At 42.5% G+C, this 20,312-nt stretch overlaps 1 protein-coding gene across 2 annotated transcripts; it reads left to right on the top strand.

The window, feature by feature from the left end:
• The first annotated feature begins 838 nt into the window (after window positions 1-838).
• Window positions 839-13,919, top strand: casp2 (caspase 2, apoptosis-related cysteine peptidase). Of its 2 annotated transcripts, none has more exons than XM_063199283.1 (11): window positions 839-1,442; window positions 1,775-1,931; window positions 2,184-2,333; window positions 3,161-3,233; window positions 5,573-5,664; window positions 6,730-6,909; window positions 7,715-7,843; window positions 8,492-8,582; window positions 9,024-9,218; window positions 10,662-10,771; window positions 10,996-13,919. In XM_063199283.1, exons 2-11 carry the CDS (start codon window positions 1,779-1,781, stop codon window positions 11,146-11,148), a joined length of 1,326 nt encoding a protein of 441 aa, XP_063055353.1. In that variant the 5' UTR covers window positions 839-1,442; window positions 1,775-1,778; the 3' UTR covers window positions 11,149-13,919. The 2 variants fall into 2 exon arrangements, with proteins under 2 accessions (XP_063055353.1, XP_063055352.1); XM_063199282.1 differs by having other exon boundaries at window positions 9,024-9,224.
• Window positions 13,920-20,312: the final 6,393 nt, after the last annotated feature.

Here is a 20,312-nt window from a genome sequence, read left to right as displayed (position 1 = left end):
CCCACAAGAGCACATGGGTACGTCCCTGTGTACTGTATACACACACACACAAACATAATACACACAAATGCACGCATGCAGGACACACACACACACACACACACACACACACACACACACACACACACACACACACACACACACACACACACACACACACACACACACACACACACTCAACACACACGCGACCTGACACAATTACTCACCTGAAATATAATAGCCTACCTACATTAGTAAATCCAACAGAGTTCAAAGGATTTCAAAGAGAGCATGTAACACAGTCACTGGTAACACATATAGAATATCATATAGGCTACAGTGGATTAGTCAAAGCAAAGAAAAGGTAAGGAATATATAAACAAGACACTGTTTTCAGCTGTAGACCTGTTACCCTTTACTCAGTGTGCATCATCAATTATTGACAGCACTTGCTGAGACAGGAGAGAGCAAGACAGCAGGGGAGAAAAGACGAGAGGGAGCGAAGGAGGGAGGGCAAAAGACTATTATGGGGTTATTAAAAGGGGAAAGTTATTTTTGAGAGCAAACAATTATGTCCTTTGCTTAGGGTCTATGTGAAGCAGCAATTTGTAAAAGACTTGATATGAAGAGTGTTTGCTTTGTTTGTTTGTTTGTTTTTGCCAGGCTTTGATAGGCTATTTGAATCATGGCCTGGTTGATATTATTGCCCTCCCACAGAAAAAAAGGAAAAAAAGAAAAAAGAACAAGAAAACAGCCAATCTGCAAGATAGCTCGAATTTGAAAACCTAAATAAATAGAAGGGTTGACCACGCCTTCTTCTGTAGGCGGGGTAGTAGTGGAGTTGTTCCTGCTCTTGGTATTCACACATGTCAATCATTTCGTATCTTCCATGCGATTCGCTTTGAAGTATGTTTTCCACGCGCGGAAGTTATGCGAGTTGGAACGTTAGAAGGAAAGATTTAGTTTAGATACCGTACGCATCGGCTGTATCTTCGTTTTTAAGCGTTTTTTTCTGTCCAGTGGATGCTACGAGATATTAACTTGAAGATGGACCGTACATTCCAAGTTCATGTTTTGACAGCTAGCCAACTAGCCGTAGTTTAGCTAAGTAGCTAACCCATTTCTAATAACTCCTCGCTTTGAATGGCATGCATTATTGAGGATAGTTCTCCTCGTATGTGTGTTCAGTAACAAAATGCTGGTGTATGACTCGGTCTAGCTGAGTCTTGAAATAGATGAAACTGTTAGCAAGGCTGCACACATGCAGACGGCTCCCTTTGTTATGGTTTTTAAACCAGCGTGCTAAGGTAGCTAATATTAGCAAAGTGTTGAACTTCCAGGAGTTTCAGAAGTGCACCAGCGGGAAATCGTGTTCTTCAACTGGATTATTGTCACATTTCTGCCGCAAGTTATTACTACATGTCTTGTTGAACCACAGGACTTGTGCCATCGACAACAAGGTAAGGAATGCCCATCGCCTAGCCTGCTAAATAATAGGTTAGCTTGCTTGAACTGCCTTATATTTGCCTCAAAAACTTCTACATTCTGTGTTGTATTGATTAATTGGTTGGTTCATGTCCAAAATGAACTACTGTACCTCAGTACTACATCACTGCATAACCCACACAAGGCCAGGGTTTGTTCTCGTGCTGCTCTCAGTCTCCACCACCTTATGTAACCTGTAAAGTATTTGACTCGAGGGTTTTACGTTGTTGACCACTACTAAGTTAACTTACACCCAATGCAGTGACCGTGCTTACACCGCTTCTCTTCCGTGTCTTGTGAATTACAGCGCGATGTTGGGCGAGTGTGGCATGAAGGAACGGGACAAGCAGGCGCTACGCAAACGTTCCGTTTCTCTGTGCAAAGAGATGGTTGTGGACGAGCTACTCGTCCAGTTCCTTCAAGCTGAGAACATTCTGACTGACAGCATGGCTGAAACCATTCTGGTGAGAGTTGCTTATGTGGTCCCATTGAGAGTCTGCTTGGAGGTCACCTACGTGTTTTGAAAATGTACTTTCTCAGACTCCAGACTGCAATCTAATATTTGCTCATGTGACTTTTGCCCTTCTTAGAAATAAACGCGCATCATAATTGCTATTCTTAATATAAAACAATGCAATGCAAAAAAAAAAACCCAGCTCAATGCCCACCCACCTGTCACATCTAAACCTGTGCTTCTTTTGTCTTTGACCTTGAAGGCAAAGGAGACGTCCCAGAAACGCAGCTGGCATTTGCTGTCTATCCTGCCCAAGCGAGGTCCCAATGCCTTCAGCATCTTTTGCACAGCCCTAAGGGAGACGGAGCAGGATCACCTGTATGAGCTGCTCACAAGCTGCACCGACAAGGAGGTTAACACACACCCCAACGTTTCGCACATGCAATCAACATGGGCGCTCAACGCGTTTACATGTACATGCATGCACGGATGCCTGTGCTACTAACACCTGATTGCGGAGGAATGTAAACGCAGAGACCCAGTGACCACTTACACACACACACACACACATGGCGAGAGGAGGCTCTAGTCTAGTTGTGAACATGCATTGTTATGAAGATAGTGTCACAGCTACACACATATAATTGCTGACGGTCCACACCCAAACCAACAGCATTTTCTTGTTTGGTTGAGTCATAAAACCATGGCAACGATGTGTTGTGTGACTGCTTTTTGTCTTGCATATCTGTTGACGTCACAGTTAAGCTGTAGTAGATGCTTTTTACGCAGTACAAAAGTGTGCCCCAGCCAGCATGTGTTTTCTTACACATAGATCAGAGTGATATTCTGTCCTGTGTAAGTGTGCAGTTTATCACAAATGAAGTACAGTTACATACCACCCAGAGTGTGTTACAATATGCGGCCTTGCCTCCTCCACTTGTGCTTGTCTCCTCGTCCCACCTCCTGGCCCCTCCTCCGTGGAGAAAACGAGCTGTCAGCCTAGCCACAACAACTTTTGAGGGACTGTTTTTCATTCACCATCCCAATTGCAAATGAGAAAAAGACTTTGCAATTGAGCTTTTGCAAGATATTGAAATATAATGCTGTTGTCAGTGATGTCATCATGACATATTACTTCCTGGTACGAGGCCACAAGCACAAGTGGAGGATGCAAGGTCACATATTGGAACGCACACAAGATGTGTGTTTTTCTTATCATGTTTTTTTCTTGCCCCACAGAGGTGTGTGCAGACACGCTTCCCTCTGCCAGTCCAGGAGTGCCCTCTACCTGCCAAGAGGCCACGGTCCAATGGTAAGCACTTCACATTACGCAACATTACATTTAGCGGACACATGCTTACAAATGACGATATCAGTTAGCTGTGTCTTCCACAGATCAAGTAGCATCGTGTGGCAAAAAATACACGCAACAAAAGTCTGGGCCAGTGCAAGTGTTGTGTGTACGCCATTGTTATGTGTGGCTGTTGACCAATTTGTGGTGCTTTGCAATAGAATGGTCTACGCATGGTAAACACTGAGTAAGCAGTGGAGAGAAAATACTGAATGAAGTAAATACTATCAGCGTTGCAGTGCAGATGTGGAGGGTTCGATTTGTTGCAAATGGAAGCAAGAGTCATTGCAAGCTTCTTTAAGGTTGAGAGGAATTACCTGATTTCTTGTAGCAGCCGGTAGCATGTTCCACTTGTGGGACGATGAAGAAGGTGACCCTATTTACATATGGCACCATGGCATGGGCTGTCTGTGGGACTAACAGTGTAAATGCTTACAGAATACGGTACAAGTATCTCAAAGAGTTTTATGTGTCACCTGCCTTTTAATTACTTGGAAAGTATAAGCTGCAGTGATATTAGAGTTGTGCGTTTTTGCTGTACGTAGATGTGCGTGTGGGGTTGGGGGGTGTTTAGAGTGCAGTGGTGCCAAAATGCTTGTCATTTTATTGAGGGTGCATTGTGTAATATTTTTAGTTTCTTTCTGCTGCCCATTCACAATGGTACCTCTTCAGAAATATTCATTATGACTGGCAAAACTGCATTTTACATACATGAAAAGGTGGATCTTCTCCATGTCTGCCATTTTGAATTTCCAGACATAGACATTTTAGCTGCAAAACTTACTGCACTTTGGTAATATTGGAAATTTGGCAACAGGCAGCACAGTTTCAATGAGCAGCATAGTTGCAATACCTACTCTGGCCACCATCCTACCCAGTTCACCTTTAAGTAGTAAATGAAGCAATTAATCGATTGTTATCGTTGATGTATTCTTAAATCATGGCCTCATGGTTGTTTACTCTGTTACATGGTTAGCAACATGACTTGGTTATGGGCCTATTTTACATTTTTTGTGTGTTTGTTGACTGTGTGGCTTACACACAATTGGTGGTTAAAAACAGGAAGTAGTGGTTTCGCGTCCAGTCTTGTGCTTGGGGTGAAGCAGCTGTGTACATAGAGTGAGTAGTTCACACGGGAGTGATGCAGTTGTAATACTGTAGGTGTTGGTGTGTGTTACAAAAGGAATTACATGAAATGAGATGTAACTTTATTGTCATTACACATACATGGCAAGGAAATTAAATGCACATTAAATAAGGTAAGTGATCAGTGCAGACAAGCAAGTCAAGTCAAGTCGGCTTTTAGTCTCAGTTTCTTTACATGCACAGGTCATACATGGAAATTGAAATTACGTTTCTCTCTCTATACCATGAAAGGACATACAGTAGACATGCACAGGACTTGCATATACAGTAGACATACATAGGACATTTACAGACTGACATCAAAGTGCAAGACAGGACAAGTGTAATATCGTATATCATATTAACAAAAGTGTGCATGTGTGTGCATATGCCCATATTCACAGGAGGTTGTTAAAATAACGAGTTGCCAATGAGAGTTGCTTACACCAGTAGGTGAGTGTACTAGGCCTAGGTGAGGAAAAGGTGCGTGCGTGTGCATGATTAGGGGATCCAAGCAAGTCTGGCAAGATTGTAATTGTATACTGGTGGTTTGTTTAATGGAAAGGCTGATGAGAAATATTGATGAGGAGCTGCTAGGATGTGTAGGCTAATGAAAACTGTGAAAGAAAAATGTCTGCACACTGGTCTCATAGGAGTCCATGTTAACTGCTAGCTTGGAGGTAAAATTTGCACTGCCGTACTCAGAGAACAGTTGAAAGTACAGGAGAACGGTAAAGCCCTACTAATAAACTCAAGGGAAGGTGTAAAATAAGCTTATTTCCAAAAATGAGACTATCACTTTACATTCTTTTAAAACCTTCCTCAGGGCTCAGTTACAAATGGAGGAAAACAACAGACTTTTTAATTTGGAGTCATTACTGTCAGTGTTCATTTTTCCATTTGTAACTGAGCCCTGAGGAAGGTCATTAGACCAAAAGCTTGGCTGTTAAAAAAAATAGAAAGGATTTAAGTGAACATACATCTTTCTTTCACTGTAGAGGATTATTACAGTATGAAGAACAGCAAACATGACTGACGTGATGGCACATGCTTTAACTTAAACATGAACTGAAGGTTTTCCAGTTTATAGTTAGCTTTAAAGGGTAACGTTTAACTTAAAACAGAACGGACTGCTCAGTTATTATTTGTGACGTGTTCGTGTGCGCTTGTTTCAGAGTCCATGGAGATGTGCCTGGACGCTGACTGCCCTGTCACCACAGCGTTGCAACCCTGCTCCCCTGACTTCTATGACATGCACTGCCATCGGGTAAGGCCAGCTGTGTGTCATACCCGTCATACGTGGAGAGTAGGATTGAACCGAAAGCCTTTAATGTCATTTTACAAGTCAGTGTTTCCCATACATTGAGGAAACTATGGCGCACCGCCATAGTTCCGGAAATGTAAAAAAAAAAAGAAATATATATATAATTTTTTTTCTTTTCTTTTTTTTTAAACAATTTCCGTTTAAAAAAAAAACTAACAAAAAAAAGATTTGAAAAGCGATTTCCTTTGCATTTTCCTCCCGGATTAAATACATCCCATAGAGAAAACCATGAGTGCTTGAAAGACAGAGGGATCAAAAGCCTAGTCAAGTTGTTGTAGTTAACTTGGGTTTGGGAGCAATAAGAAGCCTTCAGAGAAGGGACAGTTGGGATGAGTTTACTGACACTGCCCAGGCTTTGTTTTACAGTTGTATGGGAATGAGTTAGGCTACAGGCCTTCATTTGACACAGCACATCGGGCTGCATATAGAAATGAATGTGTAATGAATGTGAGTATAGACATATGTAATATGTTGTTCAGCCCTTTTACTGGGAGGAATTTTGAAAAACTGGCCCTGTGACCAGCACCCCTCTTTTAGACCCTTTTTGTCTGTGCGTTAACAGTTTCACAGTGCTCCTAAATTCTTATCTGTGCTCCTATTTTGTTTCTTTTTTTTCATTGCATAGACCCCTGCATGAGGGACGAATGAAAAGTGTGTTCTTTCACTGTAGACTGCATTTTTAAAATATAAATAACAATGTACTAGGCCTAATATACAAGTCATGGGTAAAATCTTATGTAATTTCTCAAAACATAAATGGCTGAAATGTAGGCCTATAGATTCTCCGTGCGCCAATGTCATACTTTACTTATTGTTTTGCCGTTTTACATTTACGCCGCGTGAATTCCAAAACCTGAATTCCTGACGAAATAGATGTGAACTTGAGGGAAGGCTGAATCCTAAAACATCAACTTGTATGTCTCGAGTTTTTATACTGCTGTTTGTAGATTGTCTTAACATTTAGCTATCCTCCTTTCCTCTCTCTCTCTATCTCTCTCTGGCAAACAGGCGTACCCAATGACGTCCAGGCCCAAAGGTTTGGCCCTGGTGCTAAGCAACGTGACCTTTGACCCGGATGCATCTGAGTTTGACACGCGTCGTGGTGGGGAGGTAGACGAGGGGGTGCTGAGGACCCTCTTCACGGAGCTGGGCTTCACCGTCTTCCTCTACAGGGACCTCACTGCACAGGTATGCGCTAGCTCTTCCATACTAGTAGCTCAGTGTAGTGGTGTAAGTCGATTTTAATGTCAAAATTGTGCATAAATATTTTTTATATCGATTCTATTATTTTACACTTGAGGAATGTCCAACTATTCGATATATGCGTATAATGCCTCACATTATGAGTGCAATAATGGCAAAATTAACACAAAATTCTGTTAAGGACGCATCGATGCACTGAATTGTCGGCTGTACTACAGTTAATTAAGTTAAGTAATTAAGTAATAATCGATTTGTATTAATTCATCAATCCTACAGTAGGATCGATGCATTAATACAAATCAATTATTACTTAATTTACACCCCTAGTATTGTTACTGCTGCTGCAGAGTGCAAGATAATGTGAAAGGGTCATTGACACTTTCTAGTTGCAGACGGGTGGTGCAACCACAGCTAATGCCACTGTTGAATGAATTGCTTTTTATTTTATTTTATTATTTTTTACAAATTTCGTTTTGTTATTATGATTCCAGGAAAAACCTTTAAGGGTTCTAGACTAGTACAATTTTAAATCTAACTGCCTAGTGGATGTATGCACTCTATGAGTTTGTTTATGCTTGGACTTGTTTATGTTGTGTATTCTATAAATGTGATTAACAGTAGCAATAACAAGGAAACTCTCTATACATCGTTACTGTCACTAGTCTGTATGTGCACATATGTCTAACAGAAGGACTATTCTTCTTTTTTTCGGTTGCATGTGTGTTTTGATGGTTGTGTGTGTAAATGTTTACGAACGTGTGTGTGTGCGTGTGTGTGTCTGCGTGTATAGGGCATGCGAGACCGTATAGAGCAGTTCAGCCGTCGTGCGGAGCACCGTGAGCGAGACTGCTGCACTGTGTGTCTGCTGTCACACGGGAAGGAAGGGGGGGTGTATGGCACAGACGGACAGCTGCTGGAGGTGAGTGTGTGTGTGTGTGTGTGTGTGTGTGTGTGTGTGTGTGTGTGTGTGTGTGTGTGTGTGTGTGTGTGTGTGTGTGTGTGTGTGTGTGTGTGTGTGTGTGTGTGTGTGTGTGTGTGTGTGTGTGTTGGTGTGTGTTGGTGTGTGTGTGTGTGTGTGTGTGTATATGTGGGTGTGCACGCGTGTGGATCCTAACTAGTGTGTAGTCTGTTGGTGTGAGGGAGGATGTGATTGTAACCAACATCTAATAAAAAAATCATATTAATGTAAGTTATTCTTGAAGACTATGGTACAGTATATCACGAAAGTGAATACACCCCTCACAGTTTTTGCAGATTTTTGAGTATACATTTTCATAGGAAAGCATTACAGAAATTTCACTTTGACACAATGATTAGTGACCTTTTAACAACTTATTTAACAGATTAAATTTCTTGTTCACTCAGAGGCTCCACAAGGCAGGGCTCCACAAGGCAGTGCTCCACAAAGTTTTTTAGTGTACATAGACACTATATTGCAGATATGGTAGAGCAACATAAACCCAAAAGATGTCAGATCTACTTTATGACTACTAAAGAATCCTAATCTAACCTAACCTGTTATGCTGACTTTATTTTGACATTACAACTCTCTCTCTTTTTCGACCAGCTGGACTGGGTGTTTGAGGCCTTTGATAATGCCCACTGTCCTCAGCTGCAGAACAAGCCGAAGATGTTCTTCATTCAAGCCTGCAGAGGAGGTGAATGATTATACTTAACTGGTACATAAAACACGTATACTTCTAGCTTTTTCTTAAAAATGGCAACCCTTACCATGGATCCCTCATTCATGAATCATTTCTGTTCTGTGCATGTAATTATTCCCAATTGTGGGTGTGTGTGTGTGCGCGTCTGTGAACGTGTGTGTGTGTGTGCGCGTAGCCTACGTGTGTGTGTGTGTGTGTGTGTGTGTGTGTGAGAGAGAGAGAGAGAGAGAGAGAGAGAGAGAGAGAGAGAGAGAGAGAGAGAGAGAGAGAGAGAGAGAGAGAGAGAGAGAGAGAGAGAGAGAGAGAGAGAGAGAGAGAGAGAGAGAGAGAGAGAGAGAGAGAGAGAGAGAGAGAGAATATAGTCATATTCTCCAATAAATGATCACTCACACATGTACCACACCTCACTGTGACCCCGCCTACTTCCCGATCCAGAGGAGATGGATAGCGGTGTGGACCAGTCAGATGGAGGGGAGCGAACCCAGTCACCCGGCTGCGAGCAGAGGGATGCGGGGCGAGATGAGGAGAGCGAGCGACAGAACAGAGAGAGGGAGGAGAGGGAGAGAGAGAAGCTCCGCGTCAAACTGCCTCAGCGCTCCGACATGATATGTGGATTCGCTACGCTGAAAGGTTGGGGTGTGTGCTGCTGTTGTTGGATCTTAACACATGTGATCAGACAAGGGGTGCATTCCACTATCGAAACTCCCATCCTCAACTTGTGCCTCTGGCCTCGTATTTCGCTTACGCCCCACCTGTGGAGAAAATGATAGTTTCCCCCACTTGTCAGCCTAGGCACAACAACTTTTGGGGGACTTTTCCCCATTCAACATCCCAAATGCGAATGAGAAAATTACCTTGATGTCTTGCAGCTTCATCATGAGGCAACAAACATAAGGGAGGACGGGAGATTAGATATTGAAGTGGACCATCATGAAAGGGGTTTTATGTTGGATATTGCTGTTGCTGCAAATTTGACATACGGTACAGGCCAAAAGTGTGGACTCACCTTCTCATTTATGCATTCTCTTTATTTCCATGGATTTTCATTGTGTATTTCATGCAGGGCATCAAAACTGTGCTTGAACACATGGAGAATTACGTGCTTACCAAAAAATATAATTCTAGCTGTTGTCCAACAGCAATGTCAGCTGTCTATCCACCTGACGTCAACACAGCACAACTGATGGCCCCACACATTTCAATAAGCTTATTTTTGTCTATTTTCAAATAAAAATGCCCAGTCAGTCATATCAATCCTAATTGAACATTAAAGAACATGAAATAACTCACTAGAATTGTAGAACTATAATTTTGAGACCTAAAAATAGTTGTAAACACTTGCCAATAAAAGCATTTTAAAGACATTTTCTTGATCTGATACTGAGTCATAGCCAGTTACTTGGAGAGGTCAAACCTGTGTTGGAGGGAATCTGTGACAGGGTTTTTCAGTTTTACTTTTACTTTTTATATCACTGTTTCACCTAGACAACCAGCTATGCTCACCAAGTGACCCATTATCAGATCAAGAAAATCTCTCTTGTATTGCTTGTATCAATTAAAATTGACTCGACTGACTGGGTATTTTTACTTGAAAATAGACAGAAAAATGAGCTTGTTGAAGCATGTTGGGCCCTCCGTTTTGCTGTGTTGACATCACTGTTTGGCATTTTTTGATATTTTTTAAATCACTGTTTTTATTTTTTAAAATATTTTCATTTCTTTGTTACGCACAAAATTATACATGTGTTCATTCACCGTTTTGGTGCCCTCCCTGAAAATGTATTCGGTTATGTAAATAGCCACAAAAATAAAGAGAATTAATTAAATGAGAAGGTGAGTCCACACTTTTGGCCTGTACTGTACACTAATAATATCTCTTAAATGGGACACATTTGGACCACAAGACTTTGTCACAAGATAAAGGGGATGTAATGAAGACCATTATCATTCTAAACTCAATTTTGACAAAATATGTACTTACTGCACTTTGCCTTTGTAGGGCAGTATAGTGATTTTTGTTTGAGCTTACTGATGGAGGGTGTCCTGTGTTATTGTTGTTGTTGTCATCTGTAGGCACTGCAGCTATGAGGAACACCAAGAAAGGCTCCTGGTACATCCAGGAGCTCAACACAGCCATCAGGCAGAGGGCCAGAGACACACACATGGCTGACATACTGGTGCAGGTGATCTTACAGCACACACACACACACACACACACACACACACACACACACACACACACACACACACACACACACACACACACACACACACACACACACACACTTTTCTCAACAGGTGTTTGAAAACTGATTTTAAGAAATATCTGACGTTTTCCACTCTCCCCGCCCTTTCTCTGTCTTCCTCTCCCCACTCACCCTTCTCTCCCCCCCCCCCTATCTGGCAGGTGAATGGCCGTATAAAGCAGAGGGAGGGTTTTGCCCCCGGCTCAGCTCACCACCGCTGCAAAGAGATGTCCGAGTTCACCAGCTCCCTCTGCCAGGACCTCTACCTTTTCCCCAGCTACTACCCTCCCCCAACACCAACTGAACACTGTTGACACACATGCACACACACAAGCACCCTCACACACACACAAGCACCCTCACACACACACAAGCACCCTCACACACACACACGCACGCACACACACACACACACACACACACACACACACACACACACACACACACACACACACACTCAAGCACCCTCATACACACAGAGAAACCGGAGCAGACACACACACACATACTCACAAACAAACTCACACACAAAAATGGCAGCAGATATGACCAACACGTGAGCATGCCTTCATGTATAAACATGCAGAGAGAAATGGCAGCAAACACACACACACACACACACACACACACACACACACACACACACACACACACACACACACACACACACACACACGGCATTCCATTTGATTTCCGTTTGTTTTCCATGTACACTCCTATAGCACACTGGGCATCTCGACATTCCATGATGCACTTAGATATGGACCAACACGGGCCTCAAGTCATGAATGCTGTCTGCTGGGCCAAGACACACACACACACACACACACACACACACACACACACACACACACACACACACACACACACACACACACACACACCATGTTTCAACCATAGCAAAGCCAAGGAGCCAAATGCTTACGCAAGAACAGCAGTACAATGTCTATAGCCTTACAGGTCTCGCTCTTTTTTTAAATGCGGTTTACAAAGAACACGGTCAGGGTAAATGGTGCAGACTTTTATATCGTTTCTGTTTCTTCGCTCATCTTTTTCTCGCCAGTCAGAATGATGGGTTTTTTTTGGGTAGATTTTATAAAGGTCTTTTTAAAATGTATTTTTTTACTAAATGTTTTATTACCGTGTCTGTCCATCAGGTGCTCTTTAGTGCATCCGCCGTCTCGTCTCTGTCAGCTGCCACTGCCACTTTAAAATGTGGGGCCCATTTCTGAGTGTTGAACATCTCTCTCCATCTCTCTGTCTCTCTTTCTCTCTCTCTTTCTGTCACACACGCACACACACATGCACACTTTCTCTTTTCTCCTCTCCTACCACCCCCATCCACCCAACACACACACACACACGTTCCACATATCCATTCCTTGCACTGCCAGATGTTGACGTGCTTGCATATACACTCCTCTGTGACTGGCCTTCTGTTATCCACCACCACTGGACGGTGTGCATGAGAGTCGGGGGAGGTGGAAAGCAGTGTTGAAAATGGCGTGATCCTGCTATCCATGTTCATAGTTGTGGTGGGGGCTGGTCCTGTAGAGGGGTGTAGGCTGAGCCTCATCATGTACAGTGGTGTTCTAAATGATGATGGAAATGATCCTGTCCAGGGGTAACTGTATGCCGGCCTTAAAGTGATACAGTCCCATTTTTGGAAATAAGCTTATTTTACAGGTCCCCTTGAGTTAAATAGTAAAAAAAAAAGGGTTTAAAAAAAAGGGTTTCACCGTTTCCTGTGCTGGCGGCTAAGTGGTCTCATGGGACTCAATGTTAACTGCTAGCATGGAGGTGAAATGTGCAATGCCATACTCAGAGAACGGTTGAAAGTACAAGAGAAAAGTATTACTCAATTGTTTAACTCAAGGGGAGGTGTAATATGAGCTTATTCCCAAAAATGGGACAGTATCACTTTAAGAGTAGTACTGTATCAGCTCATTCTCTTCCATTACAGTGGATATGGGCTTGTCTGTACTGTGCTCCAAAATACTGGCCTGCACAGTAGTATTATGCTGAGCTTGTACAACCAGGGTGTGATTATAGAGGGGGATTTCTGGTTTTCATATCTCTACAGTTTCTTTCCAACATTGATGCTGCCCATTCCCAAATGTTAACTTTCACGAATATTTACCACCAACAACAAATTGTAAATATTCATTCTGACTGAAAGGTGGATCTTCTCCATTGTCTGCCATTTTGAATTTTGGGAAGTAGACATTTTTAGCAGCAACTTACAGCACTTTGTCACACAAGTAAATATTAGTTAATTATTGAGTAAATATTCATGAAAAGATCAGATTTGGAGATAAAAAACACAGTTTCAATGAGCAGCATAGTTACAATACCTGCTCTGGCAAGTGGCCACCATCCCACACAGTGCACCTTTAAGATCTGAAACACATCTCCCCTTCTGGTTTTTGGACAAATTGCACCCTGTGTACAGTTGTATATGCTGAGTTGAACCGTGGTACTGCACCAGCTCATCCTGATCCAGTACTGCACAGTGGTGTAAGCTGACCTCTGTATGCTGGCCGGTTCCCATGTTTCTGTCTATGCACACTATGCCATCGAAGTACTTATAAGCTCTACGCTGGGTCGAGTATTACAACCAGCAGAGAGAATTTATTAAATGAACCTGAAAAAAATTATTATGCATAGTAAAGACACCTTAAACAAACCTAAACTTAAAATTTAGAAATGTATATGTGTATTGGATATATTATATTACAGTATCCCTGGGTTATAAATGAGATTTTATTTTGTCCCATTTGGGCTGCTGATCTGTGATTCAATTGTACAAACTAAGCTGCCCCAGTATTTACTAAAAATCACATTGTATTCACACTGTACATTCCCTGTGCTTCCATCTTCAACACCCACTTTTATTTAATGTAATTTTACTTTCTTTTAAAGATTTTAAACAGAAGACTAATGGTTTCCGAGCCCTTGGTGAATAATGGTCTTTACTGTACTTCTTTGTCAATTTATTTTTGTATTGTGTTATTCTGCTTCACTGATGGGCATTTTCTTGTCTGTAATATGAAATATGCAACATGAATTTGGTATTTTAAACACAGTTGTGAATTCTTCTTTATTGTGTGCGTGCGTGCGTGCGTGTGTTTACTGGTGCATCAGACTAGATAAGATTCCTTAATTTCCCCCCGGGGATCAATAAAGTTACTACTCTGTTTGACTAGTGCTATAAGTGCTGGAGGATGCTGTAATCCCTGGTCATGCCACAGGGTGGCAGCAAGTACTCAGCGGTCCCTGCACCACACTGTGTGCGCACTATGGTTGCACTTCATGGGGAAATACCCTTGAGTGCTTGCAACTGTGCAGGAACAACGTGTTGGTGTCCATACAGTTACAGTTTTTTCTGATAGCTAAAGCTCAATTTTCGCCACTTTGGCTGCTTTTGCAAAACTCTACACACAACTACAAGAACTTTACACCTATCTAGCAAAGCACTAGATACGTTGCAAAATCAAACTAAGGTTGAAAAACGCTATACACTTTTGGAAAATTAGCAAATCATTCACACAACTATCTTATAATAAACACACACACTGCAACTACACACATGCAGTAAATGATACACACATTTAGCTTGTGTTGTTCTTTGCACAATGTAAATCAATTGTAGATCACACTTTTGTCATGAATACTTGTGATATAAAAACACAGGGGATGAGACTCCAATCATGGATGTTTATTTACGTTCCCCAAAGCAAACTAAAAATATGTTTTTGACATGTAATTCAAATACACAAGAAAACACAATGTAAGTCTAACAAAGGAAATTACTGAACATCCATATGCCTTGCTGGATCCGACAATAAAATTTCATTGACATCACATGCTATGTCTTCAAGTGCAAGACAGCGGAGAAAGTATCACCTTGTATCCAGTCCTGACATGCTGTCTGGTCAATATCAGTATGGACTCCTACAGTATATTCAAAACTATTTTTTACTGTAATTACCTGCACATATCAACAGTTGTTGTATGTTCTGGACCTTGTAGACCTGCTTCATGTGAATTTTGTTTCTTTCAACTAGCCATGATATTGCAGAGATGCTCACATTATTTATATTTGCAAAGGTTCTGCCATATTCTATTAGGCCTACTGAATTTCCTGCAGCCTTATTGTTATCCATCACCATATTCAGAGTGTGGGTCTCCTCCTGCTCAGGTGTGAACACACAGTTGTTCTCTGCCGCCTGGTCTCAGAATTCTTGTAATTCTGTAAAGTAGAAATCCCATCACTACTATACTCTATACTACTATACTGTATTTCACACATTACAGTCAGTATATACTATATTGTCTTTCATATACATGTACACTGTCTCTGTACATATTTGCTATACTGCGCTGTTGAGTATGAAATGACTGTACATACCGGTTCTCAGCGTGAAATGTTCTGCTTATGTAGCTCATGCCATGGTTGATGACATGGTCAATGAATGTGTCATCTGTGATTATGTGCCTTTGTCTCCTTTCTCCCTTTCCTCACCCTCCTCTGATCCTCAATCTTCTGGTGTTTCTTTCTCCTTCCATTATTTTCTACACAGAAAGCTTACCTGTGACTTCTTTATACAGCATGCCGGTTGCCAGGTGAAGAGATTATCTAAAGGTGTTTCCCCCTGTCACATATTGTCTAAGAATTGGTGTTGTAGTTTACAACATATCCACGAATGTGTATATTTTTTCTAGGAGTGTGTTCATAATTAGCAAATTGTGTGCAAAACAGTGAGTTGTGTTTACAGTTATGCAAAGTGTGTTTTATAATTGCAAACTGAGCGCTAATCAGTTTTTGTGCTATTAGGTTGGTTGATTTGGTTATAGGTTTGTGCATCTGTGTGAGGACTTCAGCAAAAGCAGCCAAAGGTTACAAAAAATGTCCTTTAGCGAACAGAAAAAACTGTAATACAGATAGCCAATGCACTTGGCAGTACTGCTAAAAACCTGCATCCATGTCCTTTCTTGCTTAAATTCTTTTGGGTTATGTCAGATGACCACAAAAGTCTAATTGGTCATATCATACACTCAACAGCCACCGTAGTGTCACTGATTCACTTTCCTTTCTGTCAAGGCTTTCTTTCACTACCGAGCATGATGGCAAACCAACATTTGTATTAGTACACTCAAGGCACATGACAACATTGACATGGGTTTGCGACCACGAGTATTTTCTGTTTTTATGACGCCATGTTTCAAAGTATTACAGAAAGGGTATCTTGTGTGTAAACACCCTGCAGAAACAAAATCACCCAGTTGTTATTGATTTACTAATCTACTCTTTTTCTAGCTGGCCTCTGAGCGAGCTGATCATGTTCCTATTTGTGCGTGTGTGTGCGCATGTATGCATGTGCTGTGTGTGTGTGTGTGTGTGTGTGTGTGTGTGTGTGTGTGTGTGTGTGTGTGTGTGTGTGTGTGTGTGTGTGTGTGTGTGTGTGTGTGTGTGTGTGTGTGTGTGTGTGTGTGTGTGTGTGCCTGCCTGCACATGTTGTATGTGTGCATGTGTGTGCTCCCACGTAGCCGCTTGCAGAGAGGGCTAGGGAATGTCCTCATGTTACAGGAGTCCTGGCTCTTCCTGTGAGGTCTGCTCGAGGTCATGACAAGGCCAAGGTCGTGACCTTTATGACCTCAAGAGATTTGTCGAGGCATCTTCGCCCGTCATGTTTAACTGGGTTCTGAATTATGCCGATGACTACCTACCACAACTTAGAAGCTTTGATTTAAAAAAAAAAAAAAAACATGCAAAGCTGGGAGATTTCAAATGACCATATTGGGACCGGCCGCCAAAGCCGTCACACACACACACACACACACACACACACACACACACACACACACACACACACACACACACACACACGCAGAAACTAGTAGCGGCACTAGACCAGATGATGGTTGATTAGGTCAGTCGACGGCCTACCCAAATCTTATCCGAAGGAGCCTGACTGCGATATTTATAGAGAATCCAGGGGTCCAACTAGTCTGCGACGACAACGTTCTCAGAATCCAGAGGGATAAAAAGGACGAAATGGATCTTGGAGGCTTAAAGGCTGCTTAACCTTTTGGAGTATTCAGATTTAGATTTTGCTCCTGAGAGGATGATTATCCCAGGTGCTGGCAAAACCATTAGCACAGCCAGTTATTAGCCTTGGCAACGGGCTGTGTGTGTGTGCGTGTGTGTGTGTGTGTGTGTGTGTGTGTGTGTGTGTGTGTGTGTGTGTGTGTGTGTGTGTGACCAGGGAAGCCAACAGGGAGGGACAAAGGGGTCATTTTGCCCTGGGCCCAGGTATAGAGGGGGGCCCAGACTTGGGTTGTCATTGCATTGTATGTATTGGAGAGGGGGCCCTTTCAAATGGCTTTGTCCTGGGCCTGACCAGTGTGTATACGTGTGTCTGTGTACTTATGAGTGAGTTTTTTTTTTGTGAATGCTGAGATTGTATAATATATGCGACTGACAAGTTTGTGTGCGTGTGTCGGACTGAAGTACTGTTTGTGTGTTAGGACCTCTTGGGGTTTTGTATAAGCGCCGCAGTGACATGGTCCACTGCTTATTTGTCTGAATTGCGCCATCATGAGATCTGGGTTTTTGTATTAAATTAGCATGATGATGATGATGATGGTTATTATTATTATTATTATTATTATTGTTATTATTCCTGGGCACCCCCACACTACCTTTGACGCTGCACAGAGCACAAAAGTTTTCAGTTGGCCAGGCAGGTATCTTAAACATTTAGGAATGTTTTTTAAAGAATTTTCTGAATTGTAGCTTAGCACCACTTAGTAAGTGAGTAAGTCTTAACTCTATGTTGTCTCTGCAGCTGTGTGGCTTCCACAGTGAAGAAGAGGCAAGCCCATCTGATCTACCACCAGCTCTATCCAGTCTCCGCCCTCTCAGTGACACAACACCTTAGGCTCTGCTACGCTTGCTCAGGAAAAGAGCTTGTTTCCCCTGGCAGAGGGTCCTGGGTAGAGGCATGTGCAAGGTTTAAGATGAGACGTTCTATTGGGACCAAGAAAATATTTGGTTTAAACTTTGGCTCAGCCTTTTCTGCCCTGGACCAGTAGCAAACCAAGGGAGGTGGGTCAACCATACCGTTTAAGAATGTTAGTTTTTATGCTCTTGGTCAGACTTTGAAAGTCATGATAATCAGGCTACACCAGGCCAGCTCCACATTCTAAACCGCCATGATGAGCTTAAAAACCTGGAGCTGAGGGGCAGAGGGGACCCTGTAGGCCCTGAAAGTGCGCTCTCTTGCTCTCTCGCTCTCGCTCTCGCTCTCGCTCTCTCTCTCTCTCTCTCTCTCTCTCTCTCTCTCTCTCTCTCTCTCTCTCTCTCTCTCTCTCTCTCTCTCGTTCTCTCTCAGGTGTGTGTCTGTGATACTCTTCACACTTTCTGTCCTGCAGCGTGTCCAGTCTGTCTTGGCATCACTGATCGCATCCCAGGCACACTGCGCCTAATCCTGCTTTTATGAAATGACTCCTGCCACCCACCCACACCACACACCCACACACACACACCCACACACACACACACACACACACACACACACACACACACACACACACACACACACACACACACACACACACACACACACACACACACGCGCGCGCGCGCGCGCGCGCGCGCGCGCGCGCGCGCTGCAACATGATCTCCAAAAATTCCGTGCTCCTGGACACGGATGTTAAGGACACAAAATCCGTGTCCAGGAGCACGGATTTTGCCAAAATTCCGTGCTCCTGGACACGGAATTGTTTTCCGTGCTCCTGGACACGGAATTGTTTGAAGTGCTTTCTATAGGCTATTTCCACAGTCTTGTGTTTTCTCAGGATTTTTCTACTTTCAAATATTTTGTCTAAAAAAAAAAACATTTCTTACTGACAGGTTAGGGTTAGGGATTGTTTTGGTCTGGGCACAGCTAGTTTTCTTTCATTCATTATATGAGTTTGATAGCCTAGCAACCAACTGGAAAAGGTATTTCTCAAAAATATGTCTTTAATGACAGGTTAAGGTTAGGGAATGTTTTGGTCAGGGCACAACTTAAATTGCTATAGCATTATTTTGTTTAGGATTAGCATTTGGTATGTATTTTCTAATGATAGAGTTAACACAGTGCTGTGGTAATAGCCTATAGAAAGCACTTCCGTGTGCCCATCACGGAAAACAATTCCGTGTCCAGGAGCACGGAAAACAATTCCGTGTCCAGGAGCACGGAATTTTGGCAAAATCCGTGCTCCTGGACACGGATTTCGTGTCCTTAACATCCGTGTCCAGGAGCACAGATTTTTTGGAGATCAGGCTGCACACACACACACACACACACACACACACACACACACACACACACACACACACACACACACACACACACACACACACACACACACACACACACACACACACACACACCTGTAGACTGGTCTTACCTTTCCCCCATAGTTCTAGAATTTCATTCGTACAGAGGGTCTGGAATGGCTGAATTAAAAATACCTGATGGTAGGGGGGAAGTCTGTTGAAATTTGAATTGTCTCTCTGAGTTTACCCAGTCATTAACGTTTGAACGCTACATGTACCGGTATTCTGCTCATATGCAATGCACCACTGTTCATCCCACTCCCTCCCCCATTCAAAGATTAGTCGGTTATCTGGCTGAACATAATTCTAAGGTAGTAGATCAGATACAGATTCACCTTTATGGCGGAACTGGCGCACAGGATTATGGGTAGTAGACAAGAGTAAGTCAGCATTCAATATTGTCTTCAAATTTGGATGTCTTGTGCACAATTTAAGGCAACCGCCAAGGGAGGAAATGTAATTTTTTTGTTTGGAATGGCATGCAATGACCTGAAGTTCTCTTAGTCAGCTGAAAAGGGAGCAAAATTCGCTGTTTGGAACACAGTCCTATTTTTCTATACCATGACTCTTACATAACTGTTCAGTCTTGTCTGAGGACCACTGCTGACGACATGCACTCCTATCCTCACTTTCTCAGTGTTACAGTAACCGTACACAGGGTTGCCAGATTAGGCGATTTCCTGGCAATTCTGCCTATTTAAGATGACAATCTGTGGGTTAAAAAAAATATATTGGGCAGGTTTTTTCTGTAGATTTATAACCATAGAAATCAGTATTATTCATTTGAAATGGGTGGGATTTATTGACTCCAGTGGGTGTTTTTTTTAACATTTATTGGTCTGGGAATCATTATCAGCCACATCTGCCAACCTTGACCATGAATTTAGTAATAGCATGTGTCACATATAGTTTCGGTAGAAGAAATGCTATATGCTGTAACATCAGCTGTTTTGTTGCTGTGTTTTGCTGTAATGTTGATCTGCGCTGTATGGTGATCGTGTGTAATGAGGTGCATTATGGGTATTTTACAGTATGTACTCTATGTCAGCCATCTTAATCTGGGCCGTGCAGAGCAGAGTTGTTGTGTTT

This window comes from Engraulis encrasicolus, chromosome 5 (assembly GCF_034702125.1).
Source record: "Engraulis encrasicolus isolate BLACKSEA-1 chromosome 5, IST_EnEncr_1.0, whole genome shotgun sequence".
Lineage (NCBI taxonomy): Eukaryota > Metazoa > Chordata > Actinopteri > Clupeiformes > Engraulidae > Engraulis > Engraulis encrasicolus.
The sequence above is the reverse complement of the archived record's forward strand: the minus strand, read 5'-3'. Positions and strand labels throughout refer to the sequence as shown.